The sequence below is a fragment of the Penicillium alfredii genome (assembly GCF_028826965.1).
Source record: "Penicillium alfredii strain IBT 34128 chromosome Unknown utg000004l_segment0_segment0, whole genome shotgun sequence".
Lineage (NCBI taxonomy): Eukaryota > Fungi > Ascomycota > Eurotiomycetes > Eurotiales > Aspergillaceae > Penicillium > Penicillium alfredii.
Genome location: NW_026622701.1, coordinates 3737999 through 3765680, shown reverse-complemented (window position 1 = coordinate 3765680; position 27682 = coordinate 3737999). Strand labels below are relative to the sequence as shown.

At 52.6% G+C, this 27682-nt stretch overlaps 15 protein-coding genes across 15 annotated transcripts; 5 read left to right on the top strand and 10 right to left on the bottom strand.

Annotated features, from left to right (window-relative positions):
* Positions 1 to 36: 36 nt before the first annotated feature.
* On the bottom strand, positions 37 to 2648 carry NUU61_003088 (uncharacterized protein; the record flags this gene model as incomplete). Its single annotated transcript, XM_056653670.1, has 2 exons — positions 37 to 347; positions 392 to 2648. 2 exons carry the CDS (start codon positions 2646 to 2648, stop codon positions 37 to 39), a joined length of 2568 nt encoding a protein of 855 aa, XP_056514737.1.
* Positions 2649 to 3414: 766 nt separating this feature from the next.
* NUU61_003087 (uncharacterized protein) lies at positions 3415 to 4173 on the top strand (the record flags this gene model as incomplete). Its single annotated transcript, XM_056653669.1, has 1 exon — positions 3415 to 4173. The coding sequence occupies one exon, from the start codon at positions 3415 to 3417 to the stop codon at positions 4171 to 4173; it is 759 nt and encodes a 252-aa protein (XP_056514736.1).
* Positions 4174 to 4355: 182 nt separating this feature from the next.
* NUU61_003086 (uncharacterized protein) lies at positions 4356 to 6123 on the bottom strand (the record flags this gene model as incomplete). Its single annotated transcript, XM_056653668.1, has 2 exons — positions 4356 to 5986; positions 6054 to 6123. 2 exons carry the CDS (start codon positions 6121 to 6123, stop codon positions 4356 to 4358), a joined length of 1701 nt encoding a protein of 566 aa, XP_056514735.1.
* A 288-nt stretch (positions 6124 to 6411) lies between these two features.
* On the top strand, positions 6412 to 7357 carry pre9 (proteasome core particle subunit alpha 3; the record flags this gene model as incomplete). The annotated part of the gene is made up of 3 exons (XM_056653667.1): positions 6412 to 6650; positions 6735 to 7153; positions 7218 to 7357. The coding sequence occupies 3 exons, from the start codon at positions 6412 to 6414 to the stop codon at positions 7355 to 7357; spliced, it is 798 nt and encodes a 265-aa protein (XP_056514734.1).
* A 1178-nt stretch (positions 7358 to 8535) lies between these two features.
* On the bottom strand, positions 8536 to 8883 carry NUU61_003084 (uncharacterized protein; the record flags this gene model as incomplete). The annotated part of the gene is made up of 1 exon (XM_056653666.1): positions 8536 to 8883. One exon carries the CDS (start codon positions 8881 to 8883, stop codon positions 8536 to 8538), a length of 348 nt encoding a protein of 115 aa, XP_056514733.1.
* A 1447-nt stretch (positions 8884 to 10330) lies between these two features.
* Positions 10331 to 10669, bottom strand: NUU61_003083 (uncharacterized protein; the record flags this gene model as incomplete). The annotated part of the gene is made up of 1 exon (XM_056653665.1): positions 10331 to 10669. The coding sequence occupies one exon, from the start codon at positions 10667 to 10669 to the stop codon at positions 10331 to 10333; it is 339 nt and encodes a 112-aa protein (XP_056514732.1).
* Positions 10670 to 11533: 864 nt separating this feature from the next.
* On the top strand, positions 11534 to 11719 carry NUU61_003082 (uncharacterized protein; the record flags this gene model as incomplete). Its single annotated transcript, XM_056653664.1, has 1 exon — positions 11534 to 11719. The coding sequence occupies one exon, from the start codon at positions 11534 to 11536 to the stop codon at positions 11717 to 11719; it is 186 nt and encodes a 61-aa protein (XP_056514731.1).
* Positions 11720 to 12365: 646 nt separating this feature from the next.
* On the top strand, positions 12366 to 12830 carry NUU61_003081 (uncharacterized protein; the record flags this gene model as incomplete). The annotated part of the gene is made up of 1 exon (XM_056653663.1): positions 12366 to 12830. One exon carries the CDS (start codon positions 12366 to 12368, stop codon positions 12828 to 12830), a length of 465 nt encoding a protein of 154 aa, XP_056514730.1.
* A 275-nt stretch (positions 12831 to 13105) lies between these two features.
* Positions 13106 to 13471, bottom strand: NUU61_003080 (uncharacterized protein; the record flags this gene model as incomplete). The annotated part of the gene is made up of 1 exon (XM_056653662.1): positions 13106 to 13471. One exon carries the CDS (start codon positions 13469 to 13471, stop codon positions 13106 to 13108), a length of 366 nt encoding a protein of 121 aa, XP_056514729.1.
* A 236-nt stretch (positions 13472 to 13707) lies between these two features.
* NUU61_003079 (uncharacterized protein) lies at positions 13708 to 13952 on the bottom strand (the record flags this gene model as incomplete). Its single annotated transcript, XM_056653661.1, has 2 exons — positions 13708 to 13805; positions 13865 to 13952. The coding sequence occupies 2 exons, from the start codon at positions 13950 to 13952 to the stop codon at positions 13708 to 13710; spliced, it is 186 nt and encodes a 61-aa protein (XP_056514728.1).
* A 538-nt stretch (positions 13953 to 14490) lies between these two features.
* NUU61_003078 (uncharacterized protein) lies at positions 14491 to 15053 on the top strand (the record flags this gene model as incomplete). Its single annotated transcript, XM_056653660.1, has 2 exons — positions 14491 to 14821; positions 14857 to 15053. 2 exons carry the CDS (start codon positions 14491 to 14493, stop codon positions 15051 to 15053), a joined length of 528 nt encoding a protein of 175 aa, XP_056514727.1.
* Positions 15054 to 15451: 398 nt separating this feature from the next.
* Positions 15452 to 16244, bottom strand: NUU61_003077 (uncharacterized protein; the record flags this gene model as incomplete). Its single annotated transcript, XM_056653659.1, has 2 exons — positions 15452 to 16132; positions 16206 to 16244. 2 exons carry the CDS (start codon positions 16242 to 16244, stop codon positions 15452 to 15454), a joined length of 720 nt encoding a protein of 239 aa, XP_056514726.1.
* A 4707-nt stretch (positions 16245 to 20951) lies between these two features.
* Positions 20952 to 22070, bottom strand: NUU61_003076 (NAD(P)-dependent alcohol dehydrogenase; the record flags this gene model as incomplete). The annotated part of the gene is made up of 2 exons (XM_056653658.1): positions 20952 to 21380; positions 21435 to 22070. 2 exons carry the CDS (start codon positions 22068 to 22070, stop codon positions 20952 to 20954), a joined length of 1065 nt encoding a protein of 354 aa, XP_056514725.1.
* Positions 22071 to 23679: 1609 nt separating this feature from the next.
* Positions 23680 to 25278, bottom strand: NUU61_003075 (carboxylesterase/lipase family protein; the record flags this gene model as incomplete). The annotated part of the gene is made up of 1 exon (XM_056653657.1): positions 23680 to 25278. The coding sequence occupies one exon, from the start codon at positions 25276 to 25278 to the stop codon at positions 23680 to 23682; it is 1599 nt and encodes a 532-aa protein (XP_056514724.1).
* A 522-nt stretch (positions 25279 to 25800) lies between these two features.
* Positions 25801 to 27316, bottom strand: NUU61_003074 (acyl-CoA dehydrogenase family protein; the record flags this gene model as incomplete). The annotated part of the gene is made up of 4 exons (XM_056653656.1): positions 25801 to 25934; positions 26001 to 26608; positions 26667 to 26917; positions 26984 to 27316. 4 exons carry the CDS (start codon positions 27314 to 27316, stop codon positions 25801 to 25803), a joined length of 1326 nt encoding a protein of 441 aa, XP_056514723.1.
* Positions 27317 to 27682: the final 366 nt, after the last annotated feature.

Sequence of the window (27682 nt, the reverse complement as noted above, 5' to 3'; positions counted from 1 at the left end):
GATAAGAGCTGTACAATACAAAAGGGTAGTATGCCTCTATTGAGTCGTCGGCTGAGGAACGTGGCCATTTGCCTGGGTCTCGAATAGAGCATGCATCAAGGTGTCGTAGTTGGATGCGGCGGCGGGTTGGCGCATCAGGATATCGCGAACGACATTCAATTGCGCCATGTCCACGTTAGGCGCAGTCTTCAGGAGCTGCTGGATTGCAGGCGCATTTACTTGCGGGCCAAGGACTTGCACCGCGGCAGCCACGCCGGTAGCGGTTGATTGTTGTTGAGGTGGGAACTGGCCCGGCAGCGCGTGGCTAGGAGGAGTGGCGGCGAAGTTGGAGGGGGAGTCGGCGCAACCTGGGCACTAGGCCCATGGCCAGGAGTCATGAAATGGGGCTGACCGGGAGTCGTTCCGGCGGCGGTAAGAGGGCTCGCAGTGGATGGTGGCTCTTGGCTAGGTTGGTGAGACGGTGGCTGAACTGACGAAGGATTTGACTCGCCAGTCTTGACCACAAAGACGACAAGGAGCATACGCTCCGCGGCAGGACCATCAAGAGAGTTATTTTCCAGAAGCTCAATGAACTCAGGTTTCGTCGTAGTGTTGGCCTCAATGGGAACGATGTAGGTGTCTTTGACAGCGGGCACTGGGTGCTTGCCAATTACTCCGTACCGCTTGCGGCCTTGGAAGTAGTCGAACAGTCTGTCGAAACCAGCCCGCTCGCTGGGCATGTCAGGGCGGCCGATTGCAACCACAGACACATCAGTGGAGGAACTGAAACGCAAGCCGCAGAGGTAGTTACTGGCCAACTGGACGTCGATACGACCGTCGACCAGCAAAGTCGGTGGTGCGAGCTGGCTCCACGGAATCCGTCCGCTCAAGTCGGCGCCACCCACATGCTTTGCAGAGGACATGAACTCGGCAAGGGGAACCATCGCAACCTTGCCACGCCACACGACACCTTCATCTTGGAAATCTTTCGGCGAATAAGGAGGGGAATCGGGTTCCTCGTCACGAAGCAGTTGATCAATCTCGGCGTCTGCCTGCACTCTGCCACTGGGCACCGGCTCGCGAATGTTGGTGGCGACTTCGGGGAAAACCTGGTCATGGTGTGCGCCATCTGGCGAGTGGCCCCGGGCGTGTCCATCACGCCCCTGGGACTTGATCGGCTGTCGTGCCGTCGGGCTCGTCGGGTGCTGTTCTGAAGGGCTATCCTCGCCCTCTCCGATATTGCGACGGGGCGCAGCGGAGAACACAGAATCATTCGAAACAGCATTCAAGTCATCTTCAACCAGTTCTTCTCCCTTATGGGTCCGCCGGATACGAGGACCCTGTTCCTGCACAATGATATGTTGCCGTTCGGCCTCCCGCTTGATCTCGGCGTCTTTCTGTTGCAACTCCTCGCTGGCCATCTCCTCCGGCTTCATCATGGACAGAGAGTCAGGCGAAAGACTACCTACGAGCAAACGATCCCGTAGAGAAGGGTTCTTCTTTACGTTGAACAGGATCGTCCGTAATTGCAACTTATATGACTCGGTGGGCTCGCCTGACCGTCCGCAGATATTGTGATACATGGCACCCTCGATCGAAAGACCGAGTGGCCGTGCAACCTCCTCCGGCGACTGCCCAGCGCGCAGGGTAAATGAGCCCCTCTTTTGAGCCGCAGCAATCTGTTCTACAAATAGCTTGACTAGGGCCGTGGCAGCACTCCTTCGAGCCGGGATGACGAGCTCGTCGACAGAGGCTGCCACACCAGGCAACTGTGTTGTAGACTCAGCCTTGGTCTGCGGAACAGTCGTCTCCACCGCAGTGGACTGTGGAGATACTCGTTGCTGCTTGATTTGCGGACCCTGATAAGGAGACACGTTAGCAGGACTGGTATAAAACGGGAAATGGTCATGGTCAGCAGTACTTACTCCTTCCGCCTCCGCAGACTCCTCGAGCTTGCGTTTGTTCGTGCTGGAACGTCGCGAGTCACCAGCGTGGCCATTCTTCTCTGGTTCAGCTGATCCCGAGCCCCCCGGTGCTGGTGCTGGGGAAGCAGTTGGACAGGGCGTTGCAGACGCCACTGTCCGAGCCGGGGTGCTAGCCTCCGTCTTGCTCTCACTGGGTCGGCCCTTCCGGCCACCTTTTTTGCCCTTCTTGCGCTTGGACTTTTTCTCCTCAAGCTCCTGGCGCCGTCTCTCAGCAACTTCTTCCCAAGGCCTTTCACCTTGGGCGATCCTGTTGAGGAGAACTTTGTGGTTGGCCGGCCGACATTGTTCACAATAGTATTCATCCGGCTCGTGGCCTTTCGGAAACACGAGGCCCATGCAGTCGTTGTGTTGCCATGCTGAACACTGGTCGCAACAAATCATGTCCCGTTCCACATCTTCCTCTTCTTCGTATTCACCACAGATGCATCGGATGATCTCTTCGTCTTCGCCATCGCTAGGGCCAGGGGTGGGTTCGGCGGATGTTTTGGAGGATTTGTCTTTTTGGCCTTTGCCCTTACCTTTCTTCGGGCCATCGGGGACCATATCGAGACTCTTGTGTTGACCTTTGGTGGCTCTGCCTGAGCGTCGCGGTTCATCTGAGCCCGCTGTTAGCTTTTTGCTTCGTCGTAGGGGTTCCCAGCCCAGACCAAGGTCTCTCGGCCACCTGATGTGTCGAGCGACCATGTCTGAACTTGCACAATGTACAAGAGCTTACCAGCCATGATGAAGGGAGTAAAGATAGGTAAACACCCAGGTGTCCTACGGCGTGTTGAGAGGATAAAAGGTGTCACTGGTTGGGCTCAACAGCAGGGTGCGCGCTTGCCACCCGGCAATCCCAATCTCTCTACAGGCTCAAGGGGCTAAAGTAATACACAAAGAGAAGACGCTGCACGACAGCGCTGGTGCCTGGTCCACGGTATTACTTGATCTCCAAAGTCGCCCCAGTCTCTGCGCAAAGAAAAGCTATTGCACAGACGCGTAGTGGCGAAGAATGTGCCGAGGGGTGGCTGGCTTGATAGACTCTGCAATCCCTTGCGCGTAGATCGCGACACTTGGCGTGGGCGGGGTCGCGTGGAGAACTTTAAACACAGCTGACGCGCCCCGTAGGAAGCGATGAAGAGCACTTGCCTTGAAACAAGCAGGAAAGTTGCTCCGTAAGATATTTGACGCCGATGGTCCTGACGCCTGAGGTGGAGGGAAATTAAGGGAAAAGAGAAAAGGTCAGAGTTGGGACGTCAGGAGAGAAGAGGCTTGAGTGGCTCGGGTATTAGGTCATCAGTCACGTGTGCCACTAGCCACAGGTTCATCGAATCCTTGATGCGCTGAGCTTCTCCAGGTTCCCCACTTGCAATCCAACTGAACCCGATTTTCCTTGACGCCTCATTCCTCCCATTCCACACACAAGAATTTTTACAATACCACTCCGATTTCATCTGCTTTTCTGGAAGACATGGCCGACGTGCGATCGCTACTTCGGAATGAGCTGGCTTCGCGCAAGGGCACGTCCCAGCCCAACACCACCGGGAATCGCGTCACCAAAAAGCGCAAGGTAGACAGTGGCGATGGGGTAGTGCGGAAGAAGCTACGGGGGACTGATTTGGACACCCTACAAGCTTCGTCGAACGAGCCGATTATCAATCAATCCAGTCCCCAAGATGAAGGGGTCGAGGTCGCTGGCGCAGACTTCCCGGAGGAAGATGACCAGGAAGCTGTTGAACCGACTGCAGAACCCTCGCAAGGCGCTTCATTAGTCCCAGATCCACCACAACAGGCTCCTGTGACCGTGGACGAAGATGAGTGGGCCTCGTTTGAACGCGAAGTGGCTGCGCCGTCTCGTCTCTCTCATGCACCAGCAGCTGTCGCCGCCGAAGCCACGATATCGGCGGCGCCAGTATCTGCCGAAGAAATTGCGGCACAGCAGGAAACAGAGAAGGCGTCGACAGCCCGGGCACGGGAAGCGGAGTTAGAAGGGGAACGCGAAGACGCTGCACGATTCATGGAAGATGAGTTCGACGAGATGGATCAGTTGGAGGAGCGAGTCCGAAGACTCAAACAAAAACGAGAAGAACTGCGAAACAAGCGTGCCGAGGAGCGGAGTCAAACCCTTGTGGCATCTGGTGGACCGGGAGTGGGAGAGCAACAGGCTGCGGCTGAAAGCGACAGTGACGAGGACGAAGACGAGGAATGGGATGACTGGAGATTCAAATGATCGCATGGTGAATTGATTATGGTTCTATGTCCAGGGAGATGGGTCTTCCTTAATCTACAATGATACCCTTAGGAGTCGAGTTTGACAAGTTAAAATCCAGGAAATGCAACCAAATACATAGTTGCATGACCCGAAAATGCTATTCAATTGAATTCTTGAAGCTGGCCCTATTCGACCGGATTCTAGTCTTCGCCTGCCACCGTGTCCACGTCCATGTAACTGCGTAGTCTGTCCTTGCGGACCTTCATGGCCTCTTCAATTTCGGCCTCGCCTTCTCTGAGAAGGTCCTTGCCACGAAGAAGATTGCCTCGTTGTCTGCGTTTCTCTTCTTCAACCCGCTTCTGGCGGTCTGCGAAGGCTTTCTCACGCTTCTCTCTTTCAATCTGTTTCCGATCGTTCTCTTCTTGCTGCTCTGCGCTCAATTTCTCGGCTGGTGCAGGTGGCAAAGTCGATATGTACGCCTCAATTAACGGATTGCGCACCTTGGGCGCAAGTGCAATGTAACGAAGATCGATGATAATTGGCACAGGAAGGGCTTCCAGGCTTGATGATCGATTCAAAGAGTGTAGTGGAATGGACTTGAGCAGAGTAGAAAGGTCTGATTTCCGACTGCTTTCGGGCTGCTTCAGTCGCGAAATGTAATCTCGATAGAACTTCTCGCGATCCTTCTCCGAAAGCTGAGAATCCTTCATTTCCGGCTCTTTGCGGTACTTGCGCTTGAATTCGGGCCAGTAAAGCTTGGGGGTCGCATATTCCTGTAGGAGCGCCAGGTATTTGATCCGAGGATCTTTTTTCTCCTGCTTCTCCTTGCGCTCCTTGACTTCTTGGATTCGGTCTCGGCTCCAGTTGGAAAAGATATCCCGCCGTGCCTTCATGTTTGAAGGTGCAGTGTATCTCGGATCCTCAATGATGCGACCTTCCTCGATGACATTCTCCCATGTGGTGAATGGATTAATGTGGTGGTCATCGAGTAGATCACGAAAAAGCGCATCGGCGTCGGCTTCAGTCAATGGCAGACCTTCAGCGCCCTCTTCCCACTCTCCTTCGCCAGGCTCGCCGTATTCGGCTGGGTCCAGTCCATATTCCTCGCCCATGGCCGCAAGTTGATATTCCATGTCTTCCTCGGTAAATTCAACTGGTTGGTCTTGGGCGCCTTCGCTTTCGGTTCGCGCACGTTTTGATGGCTGACCCTCTTCTTCTTCGCTGTCGGTAACCTCGACCTCTTCGTACTCGCTATCTTCTGCGCCTTCTGCAGCCTCCACCTCGGCGTAAGTTTCTGCATGGGTGGTCTCTTCTTGCTTTCGGGGCGAATCCTTTTCTTGTGTAGCCGTGGTATCTTTGTCTTCCTCCACGGGCTCCTCGCCCCGTTCTTTTCTTTCTTTGCGCTCGCGCTCTAGGCGATCATATTCAATCACACCTTTGAGTACCTCCGCTGGAAACTTCCAAAAACTCTCGTTGGTTTCGGGGTTGTGCACGAATCGCCGTCCAAGTTTGGTTTTCACGAGCAGCCATGGGCTGCAATTGGGTATAGGATGCTTCGACTTTGGTCTATCTTCCGTTTCTCGACGCCCACGGTCATGATAACCTCTGCCGCCGCGAAACGCCCCTCGACCACCACGGCCAGAGTGCGGTGGGCCATGTTGCGCAGGTCCCGGTCCGTAGGGTGTAGAAGAAAATGGCGGGAGTGTCTCCGGCGTGTAAAACGGAAGGGTCTGTGTAGCTTCCTGTGCGGGCGGGGGAGGCTGAGGAGCTTGAGGCTGTGGTCGAGTGTATGTCGACTGTTTGGTAGCTGAATTATAATAGTACAAATGGCCTGGATGTCGCAGTTCAAATAGTCATTAGAATCAGATGATGCAACCCAAGTCTAGTCGCAAACCTACCTGAGGGGGCTCGGTGCTCCGACCACCCTGGAGGCAAAGGGGGAGGGGCTGTGTAGGTAGATTTGAGCATAGCAGCCGTAATATTTCAATCCCAATGACACCAGTGGGCGCAAAAACAGGCTTTGCGGTGCTCAAATGCGACCAGCGAAGCTTTGGTGTGGTGAGGTGGTCCGAGCTTGGATGACAGAGGACGCGCCAGGGCGAGTTGCCTGGAGCTCCGTCTTCACCTCAGACCGTCTCCATCCCGACATCTTGCGTCTCGATCTGCCTTCGCTTGACCCACTCGATTCGATTTTTGCTTCTTTTTTGTCTGTCTTGTCTGCAAGATGTCTCGGCGATACGATTCAAGGGTCTGTCGATGCCGTCATTCCTGTCTGTGCAGCTCCAGCTAACCTATGATGCGGGCTCGAAGACCACCATCTTCTCCCCAGAGGGTCGACTCTACCAGGTGGAATATGCGCTCGAAGCCATTTCCCACGCCGGCACTGCCCTTGGTATTCTCGCCAAGGATGGAATTGTCCTCGCTGCCGAGCGGAAGGTGACCAGCAAATTGCTGGAACAGGATACCTCCGCCGAGAAGCTCTACACGATCAACGAGTACGTCGGCACTCTCTCGATTCCGATTCAATATTGGTTCAATATCTAGTTTTTGAGGGTCGTGCGTGAACTAATATTTCTCAGTAACATGATTTGCGCCGTTGCGGGCATGAACGCCGATGCCAACATCCTGATCAACTATGCCCGTCAAAACGCCCAGCGCTACCTCCTTACGTACAACGAAGACATTCCCTGCGAGCAGCTGGTCCGCAGACTGTGTGATCTGAAGCAAGGATATACCCAGCACGGTGGTCTCCGTCCGTTCGGTGTTTCGTTCATCTATGCCGGATACGACCACCTGCGCCAATTCCAGCTGTACCAGAGCAACCCGAGTGGAAACTACGGCGGATGGAAGGCCACCAGCGTTGGGGCCAACAATGCGAGCGCACAGAGTTTGCTCAAGCAAGATTACAAGGAGGAATGCAATTTGCAGGAAGCCTGTGCGATGGCAGTCAAGGTCCTGAGCAAAACGATGGACTCGACCAAGCTCAGCAGTGAGAAGAGTAAGTGATAGTTATCCGCCCCAATCCGGCTTCCATATACTAATCACTTTGATCCGTCTTCCAGTCGAGTTCGCAACAGTGGGGAAGACCAAGGAGGGCAAGATCTATCATCACCTATGGGGTGCCGAAGAAATCGATGCTCTGCTTCGGGAACAAGGGCTGGCCAAGGTCGATGACGAGCCCGAAGCTGGCGAAATAAAATAGAATATAGCACCACAAACCACCGTCGTTGCGTTGTTTTGTCCCAGATATTTCAAAATCCAAACTTCCACCTCACCTTGATCCACCAGTCTTCATGCCCTCATGAAATATCGCTTTTCTGGGCTGTGCTTACAGACTATGTCTCGTGTTGTCCCATGACGTGGCATGCATCAACCACCCCAACCCCTTCAAGACTGCTTCTCTGTCTTTTGTCTCTATTTGGCGCCATTGGTTGTGTCTGGCTCGACCCAGACGAGTCCACGTAGTTTCTTAAACAGCTCTAGCAAATACTTCTCTGATCATATGGGTTGGGAGTATCATAGCTTGGTATATATATTCCCCTGGTATCTTCTTTGGACCACCACTGGAAATTCAGCCCTTCAGCCACTCTTGAGGAAGTTTCGAAGATTGAAACTGTTCACGTTTTTCATTTTGAGGTCATTCCAGCTGATCGTCCACTTTAATATATTTACAGTCCGAGGATATCTATCAAGCCGACACAGACAAATGCATCAACTTGTACGCAGTGCTTCTTGGTAAACCCCTCATTTTGCTTGAATTCAAGACAATATCCACCCAACTCTCTCATTTTTCTGCTAGATATTTTCAAATCGACTACTTGGGCAGCATTGAGGATGACATAAACACATCACCATCACGTGCAGGAATGAGGGGCTTCTCGACGCTGAGGGAGTTCCTCTTCCGGACACTATTGGGATTACCCCCAAGATTCCTTCGAGATTGACTGGCTAGCATCTCGCCCCCATGAAGCTGTTGTGTCTATTTTGTCATCTCATTCCAGTAGCGGCGACCCTATTCTGTGACACGCTACCCGTCTCAGCGAACCGCTCATCCAACAGAACAGGGCGCTTATGACATGGCTAGCCCTCATTGACATCCTCATTGAAACTTGACAGCCTATGGACAGAAGAATTGCAGCCCCGATGCCAATCAGGGTTTGTGTTTGGCTCCCTCAGGAGGAATCAAGTACTTTCATCTTGCAGAAACTCAATTTGGACTTGATGGCGATGTGCCAGACGATGAAACATGAAACTCCGTGCAGATTCCACCAGAAGAAGAGTGGAGTATGAAACAAAAAAGACAAGCCGAGATACAGAATTGGTACACGCGCTATTCGCCCAAGAAACACACCACCGGTTTTCGTCAAATCCGAGCTGATCCTATCTGAGGAGTGTGCTCCTGCGGTCGTCCCGCTCCCGCTGCAGTGTGCGGATTTCTTTTTCCAGCTCCATAATTAGTTTCTGGGACCGGTCCATCGAGGCCACCAGTGTGCCACCTTCGCGTTGCCACCGTTCCAGCCGGTCGACCTCGGCGCTACGCCGGCGGTATTTGGTTTCGATTTTCTCGCAAAGGCGGCATTTGCTGCGATCATCCTCGGTCATGTTGACGAGTCTCATCCCGCATGTTTCGCCGGTGCGGTATTCATAGTTGCACCGGTGGGCAAAGCTGGTCCAGCTCCAGTCCCCACACGCAAATCTCTTCTGGTTGTAAAAGCACATGCCTATCATTTCCGTTAGTGCCATTCATCTTGGAGACACACATGATCGAACCCACTTGCTCACAGGCCTGGCTCGCTGTTTCAGCCTGTATAGGGGTGCGATATTATGGTGTGTCTGACTCTCCCAGCCACGCTCGACGAATTTGATAGGCGAGTCTTCTGACTGAGCTTGCCAAATAACTGGGAATCTGAACTTGTTTGAAACGACTCTCGAAGAAAAAGGTCTTTTTTTTTTCTCGTGAGGGGTATCTCTTGACGTGACTTGATGGCTTGAGACTTCGATTTTGAAACCTGGGATGATTGGAAACTTCACGACATACTGGGGGATTGGGAAGCTTTATTTATGCTCTGGGTGAGATATCCATGTCATGGCTCAATCCTCCCATGCTGCTGTCGTATTGTTGATCAACGCAATGCGTGACGGCTTATCACCCGTGGACCTCAATCGTTCCCACATTACTCCTCCTTGATGCCCGATCCGGTTGGCTGTCAGCAATTCTCCGGGTGGTGGTGACTATTCTTGCCTATGGTTCCTCGGATGGAGCCACCATGGAGCAAACGGTTGCTTCATGAATGCATGCAGCTCTTCGCCGTGGTGATTTCTCTCCCCACAATCATGCACGAAGGGGGAAAATCCCTCAGTCCGTGGCTGTTGTTCTCCAGTTTCCAGATTCGACTACTGCAATAATCCCGTCATCAAACGGCTCGTCCCCGCCTTCATGTGGATGCCGTTCGCATGGACTCGGGATCCTGTGATACTGTTGCGTCTCGCACTGATGATCCTGCATGACTGAATTGCTCTCGACTTTCGCCAGCTGTCACCTTGATGCAGTGATCAGGTTTCTACATTCAGGGATAACCTTGTCTCAGACAAAAGAAAAGGTGCTCTGTTCACGAATGTGAGGAGACTTGCGCGCCCCAACGACTCCACCCGAATAAGATGTTCAACCATCCCATGTTTTTGCCCAATACCGTGATTTTCGATTGGCTCATGGCGTCATTTTATCATGAGCCTTGACACACAGGTGGTGGCCAAAGACCATCCTAGCCCACAAAAGCTACACATGGGTATGCCATCTGTGTGATTGCAGTCGCATATGCCTCTTGAGATGTTGCCCCCCCTTCCTGTCATCCCTCGACCCGTCCCGCGTTGGGCAATCGTGGAAAGAGCTCTTTTGGGTTGAGAATATGGCAATTCTTGCCCTCCCTTCTCCCTGAAGATTCCTGCCAAGCCTTTGTCGCAAGGGTATCACAATTCAGACCTGATTCCCGTCCCACGTCTGCCGCGTCTTTCTGCTCCGTACCTGTCAGCCAATGGTTTCTTGAGCGAGTGGCAGTTTTCGCGTCACTGCGGCTCCGCCATTGGCACCTGCATTCGAGCACACGGGCCACGGAATTGAATTTGTCTTGCTCGTCTCCAGGCCTCCGGGATTCGGGCGAGATAGATCCAATTTTATTCAGCTGATCTCTCCCACCTGCAGAGGAGGGATCCTACATTTGTCCCGTCGATCTGTATGGTTCATTATCACCCACTTGCTCTTTTTGGCGGAAATGATAGGATCTGGCTGCTGCGCGGTGGTCGCCACCGACACGAACTGTGACACCTTCCACATGCCACCGAGTGCAGCTGTACCAAAGCTCAGAGACTGACGTGGCGCTTTGTATCTGGCCCGGTATATTGATTCCTGGCAACCAGGACTGACCGGAACACCGTGCGTTCCCAAGTTCAACGTCTTGGGAGATTGATGAACGCTCCACAAAATACCCTGGTCTCCATCCTGGCAACATGGCAACATGGTGCACGATGGCTGTTTCCCGGTATGGAATGGCAAGTGGCTGCATTCCATCTGATGCCGTTTCTTCCGACTTGTCTTGGGGGGCGGTCATCAAGACAACGTGGGACGGGGCCTTCGGGATTCCCCCTCAATTACGTTCACGGCCTGGGGATAGAGTGACGATCCCTGACAGCAACCTGAGTTGGCAGTCAGCATCCATCGAGTGACAGCGAACAGCCTCATCCAAAGACGTCATTCTCTGTAGAACCGCCCCTTTCATGCGGCGAACGGGGTGTATCAGCCCACCCAATGCTCGAATCAACGGTCCAAGCCCCCCTGTCTTTTTGCCTCTGGCTGCATCTTACTGCGGAAACTACATTGCCCATCCTTGATGTACCAGTGTTTTTCTCCGGCCAGGGTCTGACGAAGAACCATGAATAAAAAAACAAAAAGAAAATATGGATGTCGTTTCCCTACCCAACAGGCGAAGTTTCCGGGCTAAATTCCATAGCCCCCGAGGCCCCCTTTGCCTGATTTTTGCGTATCATGACACAACATCAACGTTGAAATTGACTTCCAGGACCCGCATATACGCTCCCACAGTGTTGGGCTCGTGTGATCCCGTGATCTTAAAGTGAACGGAGACTCCCGCACCCTTCACGCGCCTAGCAGAGACATGCCAACAAATGGAGACCTCCGGCACTCAGTCTGGGGATTGCACAGTGAGAGGGCCACCATGTTCACACCCCCTGGAAGCCCTACGATTGGTCGGTTGATGGAGTTTATGCTCAGTTGCAGCCGAGCGCGGCGGCCAATGACAACCCCTGGCTGGGATTCTGGTCATATGCAACTAGCGCAACTGATCCTCCCCTCTCCTCACCCAGCATGTGCAAGGATGACGGGTTGCATATCGACAGCACTCGCACCGAGCGCACGGCCAAGACCCTGAGATGCATAGGCCGATCGTGCCCCGTTTTCGACGCGGGTCCTCGCATCTGCATGTTGCCAGGTGCTAGCTTCGCTCTCCACTCGACATGTGGACTTGATGACACCGCCCTCGACCCCGACTGATGTGCTTTTGTACACAGCCCGGAGACTTTATTCCGAGGGTGTAGCGGCTTGGTTGTGTTGACTCATATGCTGTGTTTCTCCGCAGCCAACCTACCACTTGCTCGCAGAATTTCACCTGGGATGACCCATTCAGTGCCTATCAAATGCATCGTGTAGGTACCTGCTCAAGCTAATCTCGCAGATACTCATAGCAACTGGGCGCCGTCGTAGTTGATATTGGGTGACAAACGGAACATTGCTATTTAGTAAAATTTGAAATTAGAATAAGGATTCCATGATTCTATATCATCGCTCATGTGTTTCCAAACCAATCTAGAACTTCCATCCATCAAAGTAGGGCTATTCCAGATAATTACTGCATCGGGCTAGTCCAACATGACGTCAGTATGATTTGCCTCGAACAAGAGAACCTTGGAAGATCCTTTGGTAATGGACTATATCATCTTGGTGTGATTTAAAGCCTCGTTATTGCACAAATTTCTCCAGTGGAACCATTTTCTATTTGCATTTTCATCTTGCGCGGAATATCTAGAGGACTGGAACTCTACCTGCAGACCACGACCGCATTAATCAGTCCCTGACATCACATCAAAGTCCCGACAAGAACAGTTCTCCTGCCTCGAATCCTCTCTCATTCTTTTTCATTATGTGGAAAATACTCCTGTCCCACGGCCCTCGTGCCATCCTCCCTTCTTCCACTGGAGCCGGCCGAACAGCAGCACGCACCATCTACGCAACACCACCGCGCCACCAAGCCCAGAACCCGCACCACAACGCCAAAGACCGCGAGACGCTGAACCCCGAGCGTACGGAGGTGACCAAGTCCGGCACAGACAGCGAGATTGCCCACCATGCCTCTGCGTATGACCCGTCCACCACGGCCCCGGAGACCGAGCTGGCAGAGACGGAGGAGGAACATCACCGAGAAGGCAAATCGGGGAACCCGTTGAATATGAGTCCCGCCAATAAGGATGTCAGCGCGTGGAGAGGACCGAAGGAGGAAGGACCTGTGCGTAATGCTGAGAAGGCGAGTCCGAGTGCGAGGGGGACGCCGAAGAAGAACCGTACTGTGCATGTTAAGGAGGATGGGACGCATGTTGCGTATCGATGAGGGCCCTAGACTCTGGCAATGGGTTGACCAGAGCATGTGTGTGTTTGTGATTTCCAGGAGGAAAAGCCATGCTGTATATGATTTCTTCCCCGATGTGTTTGGGAGGTGCCCTGGGACCGAAAATGAATGGCTTGGACATATATCAAAGAAAACAAGAGCAGGTTTTAGCCCTGTTCATGGTGTCTTATTCTAGCATCTTGCCAGGTCAGCCTCAGCGGCTCCTCACCCCGGGAAACCCTCCAGCGATTCGTCGAGTGAATCAAGTCCTCACATCCTTACACGGCCCATGCCCACTTGCATAGAAACCCCGGAGTAGCCTCCCAACTTCCAGCTCGGTACGGCTCGCCCCAGACAATGAGGCCGCTTCTCGCTTCATCGTCACTGCCGCGCGAAAGAATCAGTTTGAGAGTCAGACCTGGCCGTTGCGAGGACTGTGGCGCGGAAAAATGTACATGGTCCATCAGGTTGCCGATTAGATCTTTCACAAACTCAGTGTGGTCAAAGCAAGCCTCCCAGCGGATCAGGGTTTCCCGCATCTTCGGGAACGGGAGCAGGCTGATCCACGACGAGTGGGTGTTGCTCATCTGGGCCTGTGTCGGTGCAAGAGGACCGGGAAAACTCGGCCTCGTGGGCAGAACCATTGATTATATTGGGAGTCTCCCGTCGAATGGCTCGACGCAGTCTGTGCCAGGGTTCCAGGATACCGCGGCGCGGCCCAGGGTGATTTTGTTGTCGTAAAGCCCACGGAAGACATTGTAGTGAATGTGATGGAGTAGATGATAGTAGGCAGCGAGTTGCAAGTTGGTTTAGAGTCACATCGATTCGCTTTTGGGGCTTCTATAAATACCCGGGGTTCGTATTCCGATAAGCTGTTGGTCTATCCTGGTTTTTCCCACTCGACTCGCCAGCGATGCACCTGGTACGGATGCCGCTCACTCAGGGCATGAGCGGGCTTCTCCTCCTTCAGCCGATGTCCTGGCCCGTTGATTTAATATACTGACACGATATCCCCGAATAGGGCTAGTTCCACTCACGGCGTGCTCTTTGATTAAGTCGATTCTGGATTTTCCTCCGCTTCCTTCTCTCCGAGTCCATGTTGGGGGCCGTGTTGAGCAGTGCCATTGTCGGAATTGGGGCGATGAAGAGCGCAGAGAAATGGCCACGAGGCATATCCCCCACCGACCAAGAGTCGCGCTACTGACTCGAGAACCCTAGACCGAAAAGGGGAAAACTTGTCATCGCAGTGGATCCGGTGGGCTTAGGACGACTTCGCGGAGCTTGCAGTGGGGCTCACTTGAAATAGTAAAAAAGTGTCAGCAAGATCAATATCATCAGTGTGTCTAGCAAAAACCATCTTTAAAAAGGTTCCTCTTGTGTTCGTGACTGCTTGGCCATAACCTATCTTCATACAATATGTCCCGATATACTGCCGCTCACGCCGATCCCCAAGGCCGGGAGATGTTCGACCTACAGCTCTCCAGATCGTTGAGGACGAAGAAATGAAAGGCAACCTGACCGGGAAAATAGTCGTCGTCACGGGGGTGTCCTCGGGGCTCGGCATTGAAACTGTTCTCGCCGTCACAAGAATCAGGCTGTACCTGACAGGCCGTAATCTCGCCAAAGCGCAAGCGGCCTTGTAAAAATCATCCCACCAGACCAGATGGAGCTGGTGCAGATGGACCAGAGCTCTCTAGAGAGCGTGCGCAAGGCAAGCGACACGATCTTGGCCAAGACCAACCAAGTCAACATTCTCATCAACAATGCCGCCATCATGGCAATCCCCGAGCGCCAGCTGACGGATGACGGGTACGAATTGCAGTTTGCGACCTACCACCTCTCGCATTTCCTCTTCTTCAATCTCTTGAAGCCTGCGCTGCTCGCCGCCAGCTCGCCGTCGTTCCAATCGTGGGTGGTCATGGTCAGCGCTGCAGCGCACCGGGTGCACGGCATCAATGCGTCAGACAACTACAATTTCCAAAACGGAGGATACAGTCCGTGGGGCGCGTATGCCCCCAGTCGAAGACAGCCAATGTGTACATGGCCAACAAAATCGAGCGCCGCCATGGAGCCCGGGGCTTGCATGCGACTAGCTTTCATCCTGGGATCATTGCTACGGGCATTGCCCTGTTTCTTCCTGCTGAACAGCTCCAGGCCATGCAGCAGGATCCGGTTGTGCTCAAGGTCTTGAAGACCCCCGAGCAAGGCGCTGCAACTACGCTGTAGGCTGCTGTGGGCCAGGCGTGGGAGGGCACCGGAGGACGCTACCTCCATGATTGCGCCGAGGCGGATCGTGGCGCCGAGGATGGTAACCCGGGGTGTGGGATATATGTGAGCCATACATACAAGCCAGAGGATGAGGCTCGGCTGTGAAGGATTCGTTGGAGATGGTGGGCCTCTCCCACGATGAGTAGGAGTAGGATGTCGATGCCGAGCTAGGGTGTCATTCTATCTGATTGCCTGTATATAATATTCCAATCCAATTTGTTAACTGATCATGACAGCTGTGAATCTCCCAAAATCCCCAATGAAAGAATACCGCCCGAGAGTGCACGACCAAACCCGACTTAAGAACAGGAATAAACATTATAATGATCGGGATTCATCCGGGCATGGTGAACAGCCTAGGACGAAGTAGCCGCATCCTCCTGGCTGAATTTGATGATATCACTACCAGCCAGAGTCCAGACCTTCTCGCTCCCAGCAGGAACATCACCCTCAAGCGCCTTCAACCCGGCATTCACCGCAGCCCGCGCAATAACATCAGACTCCTGGGCCCAGCTATCCTTGAGAGAGGAGTGCACCTTGCCGGCCCAGCTCGCGATGCAGCGAACCGCAGCCTCCATGGGTCGGCTCTCCTCACGCGAGCCCGCAATAAGACCCGGGCGCAGGATGACCGTGCGTTCGAAGCCGAGCGCCTTCACGTCCTCCTCAATCTCGCCCTTCATGCGCACGTAGGCCATCGAGGAAGACTTGTTGGCCCCGCTGCTCGAGATCAGCACGTAGGCCTTGGTGCCGGCGTCGCGGGCGGCACGGGCCATCTCGATGTTCAGCCCATGCTCGATCTTGTACTGGTTCTCGAACCCGCCGGCGGCGCCGCGCGTTGTGGCGAATGCGGAAATGAAGATGCCCGGGGTTGGGGTGAGCGAGGAAAGGTGGCCGGCCCAGGTGGCGGTGTCGCCGTTGACGATGGTGGTGAGCTTGGCTTGGGGTGTACCTGATGCGACTGGTGGGGTGCGTCGGGAGATGCTGTCGACTCGAGTGACCGCGGGGTTGGACAAGAGGCTGGTGAGGATGTGGGAACCCTGGGGTTGAGGAGTGGGGAGGTTAGCTTGTCTTCATCGAAATCAAAGAGAAGATAAAATGCAAATGACCTACCACCATCCCCGTGCCTCCGATCAACGCAACATTTGCCATGGTTGGATGGTTGGAGGTGAAAGCAGGAAGAGCTGAGGTGGGCCCTGCCGAGGCTCGAGGCTCTATTGTCACGGGTACTCTACTCTTAGACCCACTCTCCTACACTTTCATACTCCCTGGTTTAACTAGTATTTTCAATATCTGTCCCTAATTCCCCATTTCTTTTATTATATAGTTAGCTGTATGGATGGAACAGATTTGTTCTTCGAACCAAGTACCACCTACTATATAGAAGGAGAGCTAGTACTTCACTGAGGCCTGCTAAGACCAGCATATCTATATTTTACAACTAGAATATAGGGACCTATGAAAACGACGCCGAAAATGACAGCCTCTGGCGTCAGAAACGGCCTCGTTTCCACCCGTAACTTTGGACAGCGAGCCGCCGCTTGACCGCCCGCTGCCCAGTACCGCCCCCTATTCTGCACCCAACCAGGACTGTTAGTCATCCGCCTCTCTTCCTGTTGTTGACGCTTCCACGATCGGGTTACAGCTGAGAGGGCCCCAAAAAATACTGAGCGGGCCCCAAAAATCGGTGGAATATTACGCCGACTTTTTGGGGCCCCCTTATTATTCCACCGATTTTTGGGGCCCCCTTAGCTCGCTAAGTCGACTGGGCCCCAAAATATTTTATGCTAAAATTAAAATTCTTACTAATAATACTTTTTTTATCTATAGATCAACTCTAATATATTTAAAGATTAATAAACTTATATCAGATACACTATAAAAAAAGATGATCTAACGTATAAATAATACGTTAACTGGAAGATAACTCAGACCCTGGCTCAATCGGGGTAGTTTCTCGTAGTGGTCGGAATCGGGGGCTACATACGACCTAAGGTCGTGAAAAGCCTGAGGAATAAATAATAATAATAATGCAAAGCCGCGAGCGGCAAGCCACCCGACCCATTCCTTAGCTCGAAAGCTCTCCGACCAATGATAGATGACAACCATGGCTCTATCATAAGAGGATGCGGCTCAAAGCTTTTCTTCGCAGAGTCGATCTTGACTCCGAGATGAAGCATTTGCAGTCTCAGATTCGAACCAACTCCACGACATCGAACCCGCTCAGGCCCTGTTATTCGCTTCAATGACAGGGTTCCCCGCTGCTTATCAGCATGTTGCCGCACCAAACAGCGCACATGTCCGTTTAAGAACTTACTTTTGGTCCCTAATGTTTGCCTAGGTCAAGATATAAAACCAGGGTGACAGTCCGGACGATTCTGAGAGAATCATCATTCATCCTCCATCGCAAGAATCAGCCATAAAGTGTCCCAAGTGCAACCACAATAACCCTACCTACAAGGACAATTGCGAGAGCTGTGGTACTCAGCTGCCCAAGGCTATGAAAGGTGCCTAGCTCTAACGGTCGATCTCGAGTATAAGGATTGATTTGAGCTCCCGGTATGCTTCCTTCCTTTTACTCAATACCTTAAGCTTATCGAGTACGAGGAAATACTCTTTACTCTCAGTCACACGCAAGAGTAACAGCAGTGCCGTGTTTAAGTACTTCGAGAAACTCTGGGCGTCTTTCTCTCAGTTCAAGTCTCTGCGTTTCTCTGCGTTTAATAGGATATTTGGGAATTCTCGGCTGGCTCTTTGCCATTCGTTTTATATATACAGTTCCGATTTTAAAAATATATCTTCAATCCTTCGGCATCTTCCTATTCTTTCAAGCCTAACTATCCCATCGAAGGATTTATTCAAATTCACTATTGCCGAGCAGTCCTCGATAATAGATATTGAATTTCCTGCCTAGAAAATTTACGTGACATGATAATAGAGAGACGAAGTGTTTGATATACCAATACAAAATCCCACCCATTTAAAGAAGCAAGGCTACACACCTCCTAATGGGCCTCACTTCTTGCCTTCTCTATGAACTTCGTAGCTCTTTCACTGCTGGGATCCCTACAAAGGTAATAATAGTCCAGCCAGAATTCACGCGCGGCGCTATGATCAGGCATGTATTTTCGTAACAACGCCTTCCACTCCCTATCCTCCTCACTATCAGGGACCGAAGTGCACACATATTCCCACCACACTGGGAAGTATCCAGACATCTCCCAATCAATTATGCCGGTAAGGGAGCCATTCTCAACCATAATATTCACATTAGTAAGGTCTCCGTGCGTAAAGGTATAAGGCGTAGCGGAAGGCATGTAATATCGAAGCCGTATTCGTGTAGCCTCAGGGATCGTCTCTTTCAATCCACGTTCCATATTATCCCAGAGATCATCATCGGATGCCAGAGGACCGTGAGGAGTCTCGGAATCCTTATCTTTGAACAGGAAGTTGGAAAAAATCGGACGGCCACCAAGAGATTGAATTTTATCAGACTGGAGCTTGCGAAGTTGTTGTAGATACCCCGCGGTCTGCTTTGCTATCCTCTCTTTTTCATCCGTGGAAAGGTTCGGCCAAGCTTCGCTGAGGGGTTCGCCGGGGATACGTCGCATTAATATGAGGGTGTGTTTGCCTTCCTCCCAAGATTCGACAACGGCGGGAACAGGAATAGATGTCTGTTCCTGCACAAATTGAATATTTGGTACCTCGAAGGTCGGAAGGCTAGCACCTCGATCTTTCAATATCAATTTTGAGCCTAACGACCAGACGCCTCGGTCGCCTGCTTCATAGAACAGTTTGAGGTAGCTTTGGTAGTTGCAATGGTTTTGGCGCTCAGTGGTCCAGCTACACGCTGCGCAAGGGTCTGAGCTCATTTCGAATGAATAAGTAATGGCTCACGATGGAGAAAGATGTGTACTTTCAGTTTCAGTTCTGCGGGGAGCTTGCTTTTTAAGAATATCTTGGGGCACCTTCACACCGCCTTTGTGTATGAAATTGAACTGGCCCCACCCCGCTAGCCCTTCCTGGAATGGGGCTGCCCCTCCTAAATAAATTGATTGGCTCTGGATTGCCAAGACTTCTTAAGGTCCCAGCAGGGCAGAAGACCTTGGATAGGAACATGAACATTATTCCTTGGACAGGAGCCATTTTGCTCCTGAGAGTTTCTGGTTCCTTGGAAGCCATGGCTATACCTTATCTTCTTCCATTGGTGTTCATCTACATATATGTACAACTGAGATTTGGAGCGCATAAGCTGAGATTGATAGAGACCTCCGGGAACATTAAGTGATCGGGAAGCCAACGAGGGGTTCGGTCGCAAGGCACACTTGGTGACAGGGGCTTGGGCTGGGCTAATCTCCAGATGCGAGCCACCTCGCAACAGACTGATGTACTGTAAGTTGAGGGAAATAAGGTAACCGTCCCAGCGAACTAACGGCATCGCCTTTCGACTTGTTAGCGTCAACATGACGAGGCTGAAGACCTACCAGCTCCTGGCTCACACCTCAACCCTCGCGTCCTTGGGCTGTACATGAACCTATCGAACTGAGTATACACTAAAATCCACTTTTGTCACTTGGCGAAATCAGTCTCTTTTTAAGACTGTGAGGCGGGATCCGCTTTCTACATAGTGCAGAAGACCGAAGTCAGCTTCTATCGCCCATGCCCATCGTTCGCCAGCTCTGCTTCCATTCGCCAGACTACGTGATCGTGGGGTCTTGCCGCAGCCCGACCAGGTAATTCATTTCAGGAAGCGGCGTCGCCCTAGGTCAGGCAAGTGTGCGGTATTTTCGCTATTGGCTCGCATCACCGTTGCATGCTGTCGCGATTCATCGATTGGGCGTGAAAGGACCGGAGAGGCCGATGATGACGACAACTGAGAGTGCAAGAGACGTTTGGAAACAAGCAGCCGAGAGTAGATCTGCGAGGGCTGTGCAATGTAACCTCAGATGGGGCGGACGGAGCGGGGCATGCGGCATCGAAGCCATACCGGCACATTGCAGATACGAAGGAGGATAGCGGGCTCAGAGACGAGCAAAATGCACTATCAGAGGGAGACCTAGATGGCTTCGTAGCATGATGGGCAGTCACACTCTTTGGGAAGAAGTAGGAGTCTCGACATGAAACCACACAAATGCGGCTGCGGGCTGGATCATCTCAGTGATTCTGCTCCTGGGCGACTGGTCATTCAAGGGGGAGAACGAGCTGAGCGTCGGATCGAGCGGCATCTCCGGTAAAATGAAAGGGGTAGTGCATCGGGCTGAAAGCCAATGCGCAATGGTCGGTGGGGGCCAGGGTGGAAAAAAGGGGGTGGCGATGAGTGCAAGATAGAGGAGTTGAAGGGAGGGAGATGGAGGAGAAAAGAGGGCGAACGAGGGAGGCCAGGTCTTTTTATGTTCGGCGACAGAGAAAAGAGGTTAAGGAACAGCGTTTAGGGCCGCTAAGCCGGGAACGGCAAAACTAACCGGAAGTAGTAAATCACAGCTCCCAATATTACATCACCTAAAAAAGGATCTCTTAAAGAGAGAAAGGGAGTGGCGGTTTTGCATTGTACGGCAGTCGACACATATACAGAGCTCAACCGTCCGTCTTTAGAAAATAATAATCCCTTAGCCAAATTCGTCCCGAGTTAGGCTCAGAAAATAGCCAATTCCTTCTGCGGGAGGCAATCAATAGGTATATGCAGGGGTAGAACAGATATCAGGACAGTTGCATGATCATGCTTCTTATTCTCTGGAAGCAATCCTGGTTTCCTTTCATCAAAGATGATTGCGTAGTCGGCATATGGCGGCCATCGATCACCCAACCTACCATCCATCGCTAGCTCTACAGGCCGCCTCATGCCCGCGATATGCCTGTGGCCTAATCACTGCGCACCTTGACCACGACCTTGCCGCGCGCGCGCTTGCTGGCGATGCGCTCATAGGCGCTCACCGCGTCCTCCATGTCGAAGACGGAGTCGACAGGAATGCGCATGCGGCCCTCCTCGATTAGGCGCGCCACATAAACGGCGTCGTCGCGCGCCGGTGGCGTGCTGAATATAATGTAGCGGCGCGGTACGCCGCCCAGCCAAGTGGGCAGCCAGCTGTTGAACAGCACGTTGCGCGTCGTCACACCGATGCCCTCGAGCATGCCAATGTTGACCACCGCGCCCTCGGCCTTAAGATAGGCTGGCGAGTTGACAAAGAGCGCCTGTGTGCCGACGCAGTCGAGCACAAAGTCAAATGGGTTGTCACCGTACTGTTGCGCTAGGTAGGCCGGTAGCGGATCATGCTTGTGGTAATCGATAAACTGTGCGCGCATGAGTCATGTTCTTGTGCAAACCCACCGGTAACCTCTGCCTACCTCGTCTACGCCTAGGCCGCGCACCATGGCCTCGTTGCCCCCGCTGGCCACGCCGACCACCTTGGCGCCACGGATTCTGCAAAGCTGCACGAGCACTGAACCAACCGAGCCGCTGGCCCCATTCACGAGCACCGTATGGCCCTCACGCACGCCAGCTGTGCGGATCATCTTGAGCGCGGTGCTGCCGGCGCCGTTGATGCCCGAGGCCGACGCCAGATCGACCGCGGGGTCGATGCGCGCGACCTGGCTGCCAGACAGTCGCACGTATTCAGCCATCACGCCATGGCCCATGAGCACGGCGCCAGGGATGCTCTGGAAGGCGACAACGTACGTGCCCGGGTCGCGCACCTCGGCCGGCGCACCCTCACCCGCCGCTACCACCTCGCCGGACAGCTCGATCTCCGGGATCCACGGGCCGGTGAAGGGCAGGTTGGGCAGCATCTTCATGGTCATCTCGGTACTGAATTGCAACGACACGTGCGACACGCGGATCATCACGTCGGGCGACAAGCCCGTCGGCACGGCCGGCGTGGGCAAGGTGGCCAGCTCGAGTGTACCACGCGCGGGGCCGCGCCGCGGGCGCACCCAGGCGCGCATGGTCGATGGCATGGCCGGGGGCTGAGTCGTTGATGCCATTTCTTCAGCTGTCGGTGGGCGGGGGGAGCGTTGAAGAGGAGGCAAAGTCGGGGGGCCAGAGGAGATTATGGGGGCGGTGTTGAGTGAGACAGAAGCGAGCAGTTGACAATGGCCTAAGAAAGAAATATCACGGTCAGCAGACACGACAGCTGTAACAACAAGAATAAACTAACGATTACAAAAGGATGCTTTAAGACAAAGGTCTTGAATATCACTCTTTGTCAATTTGGTGCTGTCGCCTCCCCAGCGAATTTGCAAACGGACTGGTTGGCAGATGGTGCGACTCTCATTCCATAAAATCCTTACTTGATCTTCACTTCTTCAGCCTTCTCTTGAACTTTCAGAGGCTGAAAATATGGCAAGCGAGAAATGGGTCCCGGCTTGGAAACTGGTCTACGCTGAGCTCGAGCAAGTAATCTCTCACTATATATCTGCTGAAGTATCCCCTTTATTCCTCTCACTGACTTCTTTCTAATGTCATCAGATGACTTCTTTTCCAAATCATCTTGGAAGGATCGAAATGAGAGTTTAACGTCTGCCCCGAAGCCGACAGCTTTGAGGCGAGCCTTTGGCAGATAACCGAAGTGGAGATCAATTTAGATCTCCACAATCCAACGATTCTGGCTCTATGTCATCAAGCTGGCAGGATTTGACAAAGACACGCCTCATGTCGAATACATGCTGAACCTTGCCGAGATGTGGCTAGCCTGTTGTCTGCCAACACTCAAAGCACACGATCTCCAGCGAATTTTACCTGAAGATATCGAGAAGCCATTGGCAGTATATAACCAAAGATGGCTATAGAGTCCATTCGCCAAAAATTCTTCCGTTTATTGTTGAATATATGATTACTGCTGAGTGAGAGAAGCGACATCAGATCCGGATCCAGCCTTATCGCCTTCTGCGAGATGCTCTGATCATGCCCAGAAAAGAGCTATGGAGCTATATAAAGAGGATGATGCTCGGAGCAGATTCTGGAATCAGATACTCGTGATGATCGAGGATGGGGCATCCGAACGACTGGAACAAAAAGTCTCGAACGATAATCAACAGGGTTACCAAGTCCTCACTACCACCGGATATAACCTAGTTATTGTTGGTTCCTCTCAAGAGACCCAGCCTACCTCAATACCAGCCACAATCCCGCATTTGAACGACCAGAATCAAGAATCCGACCAAACTGGAAATTAGCTGGCTGAGAATGTTCCTGGTCCACCTGCCGATATTTTAATCTCGCTTGCCAGCTACGGCAGTCGTTCTCACATGATAGAACTGGCACCAGATTGGAATATCTCGACCGAAAAGCGTTTATCGATGCTCTTCATTCCAAGGACCCCGTCCGAACTCAATAGGCTGCCGACGCAAGGGACAGACACCTTGCTTTGGCACAACCTTCGAATCCACGCTTCAGGCCAAGTTTCTGGAATCCAAGCGCTAGTCAATAAAATATACGTGCAGGAATCTGCTTTTGGGCAAATATTATGATTATCCATGGATATTTACCTACTAGCTGAGCAGGTCTCTGGGATTCATTCAGTTATATGAACTTTGGCCGCAATAGCGTCTGGGGTGCAGTGGATTGGCCACTGTAGTAGTCAAGATATACCTCCTAGTACTTCTTCAGAGTGGCAAACCACGACTTGAAAAGCGAAACCTTGGCCTCCGAAGCCACAGGAATTGACCCCCATCCATTTCCAACATGGTGGGCACTTTGAGTGGCATTAGCCGGATGCCATTGAACCAAGCCCTCGCCATTGGGATCCCCAGTCTTAATGAAGTTCACCCAATACCCATTCATCTTGCGAGCAATGGCATAGTCCTTCTGCGTCCAGGCCTTATCAGTTGCATAAAGATTGTTCAATACATAGTTAATCTCAGACTCATGAGCAGCGCCCTGGTTTTGGCTCGGCGGCGCATGGTCCCAAAAATAATTGTAGACGGGACTCGTGCGAGCCGTCGCCCACAGTCGGGCCCAGAGCCATGTGCCAACATTAGATCGGTCGGTGAATTGGGAGTTGTAAGCGCCTGATGCGGTCTTGGAATCATGCGCCGGATAGAGATCTAGGAACTTTTGCACCCAGTGTCCGCTGTAAGTCGAATTCAGATTGCGTAGATATGTTGCCATGCTGATATTCAGGCCGTATGTTGCGCCGCTCTCGTCTTTGGTGTTTCCGGTCAGCACGGGCACGTCGTGGGCTAAGCCCTTCACCAGTGTGTTGTAGTATGTATCCGGGATAGCGTAGTGGTCCAGGGTGGCAGTGAAGCTCCAGGCAGAGTTGCTGCCAAAAGTGGCCAGTGAAGTCTCGAGATCTTTCATGGGCAACTTTCGCATTTGCGCGAGCGTGCTGACATTTAGGCTGGCCATGTACTTCGTACCTTGCTTTTCCGCCGCGTCCAGGGTTAGGTAGTTCTCGGCCAAGCTGGAGCACAATGGATCTTGAGGGTATCGGACGCCGCTTTGAATAATGGCTCCCTTGATAAGACCCTTTGTCAGGGGACTATGAAGGAGATGCTGAGAGGCGGCCGACCCGGCAGACTGACCCATCACAGTGATGTGATCAGGGTCGCCGCCAAACGCAGCAATGTTGGTATGAATCCATTTCAGCGCGGCGATCTGATCAAGTAGACCCCAGTTCCCAGAGGCCTTCGAGCCAGACTCTTGAGCAAATTCCTTCGACAGCTCAGGGCTGGCGAGCCATCCAAAAGACCCCGTTCGATAGTTATAGTTCACATAGACGACGCCCTGGTCGGCCATTCCAGCGCCGTCAAAGAGAGCGTCCGCACCCGTCGATCCGGCCGGGTAGCTCCACATGACGACTCGCAGCTTTGCGTTTGTGGAGTTTGCTGCACTCCATATATTGAGGTTTAAGCAGTCCTCGTCGATGGTGTAGGCATTGTTCCCTGAAGTGGCCGACGGACAGACGTGACCAAAGGATTTGGCGTTCAGGGTCTTGGTCCATGGACTGGCTGGCTGGGGAGCCCTGAAACGGTTCTCGCCGCTAGTTGTGGCTGCAAAGGGAATGCCCTTCCACACTGTGATGTCTTTCCAATGGGACAGGTCACCAGCAGGGGTGCTGTTGAACGCAGGATAGCCTTGGACTGGGCCATGGCTTGTGTGGATGACTTGGTTGTAGAGTGCAGCCGAGGCACCAGGGACAATACTCAAAAGAAAGGCAGAAGCGACCGCAGTGAAGTAATTGAAATTCATCTTAAACGAGAGAATCTTGGAAACTAAAACGAAGGTTTGGGTAGGAGATGGGCGCACCTTTTAAATATACTCTTCTCCCATCAAGGCTACGCAATCGTGCTCCATACCCAGAGTCATTCCTGCCAATCAGCAGGCAGTTACGCGAATAGCTCCAAGAGACAGCTCCTTAATTTCGTCGTGGATTCTGCATGGTTGTTATCTCCGAGTGCATGTCGGCTAGCCCTATCCCGATCGGGCAGCTCAGAGCGGCCTCGGACATGCGAGATGTGGACCTGTGGGCCCAACGGGACAGGATATCAGATATCTGTGGCAGTAGATACAGATGAAAAAGATGCATAGAGGATCAAAGAATCTGGTGTGTAGTTTTCTTTGTTCAGAAGTATTTAAATTCATGTTTCTTGTTTCTAAGATATGTTTCCTATTGCCAATGCAATTGCCATGAATTGCACTGGTATATTGTGACTGGCATTTACCAGACAAATTTCCAGGCCTGTCAAATGGTCAAATATCAACTCCAGGGGATTAAATCTTCGAGCCCTGCGCGAGTTTCTTTTCTTGGGCTTGGTAGATTTTGACCAACTGGCGCACAGACAAGTCAAGCAACACATCCTCCGAGCCACCAGGAATCCGGGCGCCGGGAACATCGCGAAGAATTGCTGGAAAGAAAAAAAAAAAGAGTGTTAGTAATACTAGGATCTTCCGACAGAATGATTCATTCTTACCCTCTGCAAGTTCACCCTGCCCCGTTCTCGTAAAGCCATTGCCACCAAAGAGCAGAACCGCACACTGGGCACACTCGTTCAGCACCATAGCCGACTTCGCCTTAGCCAGGGCTGTCAAGCCTCCCAGCTGCCGGTCACTCTCTTCCTTGCTGAGATGACATAACTGGTAGAGAATCTGCTCCACCCACGCCCACATGGTTTCAAGCTCAGCGCCGGCTTTGGCGAGTCGGTGTCGCACCACCGGCTGATCCATCAACGTCTTCCCGAATGCCTCACGCTTGAGGCAGTATGCGAATGCAGAAGAGAGGGCCACACGGGCTTGTCGAGTAACACCAACGGAGATGACGAGGCGTTCATGGTTGAAGTTGGTCATGATAATCCGCATGCCATTTCCTTCCTTACCGACCAAGTTCGACACTGGAACCTTGACGTCGTCGAGCTCGATGTAAGTGGTTCCGCCGGTGATCTGGCCCGAGACCTTAAGTCGGCGCATTGTAACTCCCGGCTGGTTCTGAAGGGGCACAACTAGCACTGAGAGACCCCCTGGGCCTGGTCCACCGGTTCGCACAGCCATGGTCGTATAGTCCGACCAGATGCCATTGGTGATCCTGGTTGTCCGGGGTTAGCGTGTACCTCAACCGAGGGTAAGAGTGAGCACCCTCTTACCATTTCTTGCTTCCGTTGACAATGAAATGTTGACCGTCGGCACTCTTGACGGCAGTGGTGACAATGTTCGCAACATCACTACCGGCCTCAGGCTCCGTGATGGCAATGCAACTCCGTTTTTTACCTGTCAGCAGATCAGGGAGGAATCGCTCTTGTAGCTCTCGGCTACCAAATTTGACAATCGGGGGGATGCCAAAAGCAAAGCCAGCAGTCAATGAGCCACTAGGCCCACTGAGACCTGACCGTGCCAGCTATTTTGTGCCACCAAGTCAGTTCTATGAATATTGCTCTCTATCATGAATTTGCTTCTCGCTGACCTCATCACAGTAGATCCCGGTATAGATATAATCCCAGTCTTCCACTTTGACACCTAGGATGTCATGGATTCCCAACCGTTTAAGCCAGTCCACGGGGAGTGGTGCAGGCATGTTGGGCAGCAGCATATTATGCTTGCTGAATGTTTGGAAGACATGGCTTGGCACAGTTCCCTCGCGCTCCCACTCCAATGCATGCTGGAGCAGATTGTCCCATATAAATTTGCGGCATGCTTTCTGGAAGCGGAGGTGGGCGGGTGTGATATATGGGGACGGGAGACCGCGCAGGTATGGCGGCTCGGAAAAGGGAACGGGGTTCAGAGAATTATCAGCCATGGTGAGACACTGAAGAAGCGATGCGATATAGTAAAGAGAATGCTCAAGTGCAGGGTTTGATTAAATATGAGTCCAGCCACACTATATACATCGACATTGCCAGCTTGGCGGATCTCCGCATTTCCGGGGTCGACCGAGGCTCGGTGAGCTGCACAGCCGGTGGGCACAAGCATAAGCACATCACATGATATTTGGCCTGAGGCATGAAAGGCATAACTGAGTCATCACATTCCTGCCACGTCTGACCGCCTACTTATCGATAAGAAATTTCGCGATCACGCAATTAGCGCTAGCCGGATGGGGCAAGATGCCTTCGGGCCTTTTCTTCTATAGCAGCGCAGTTTCGGAGGATCTTCTCCTCCCCCA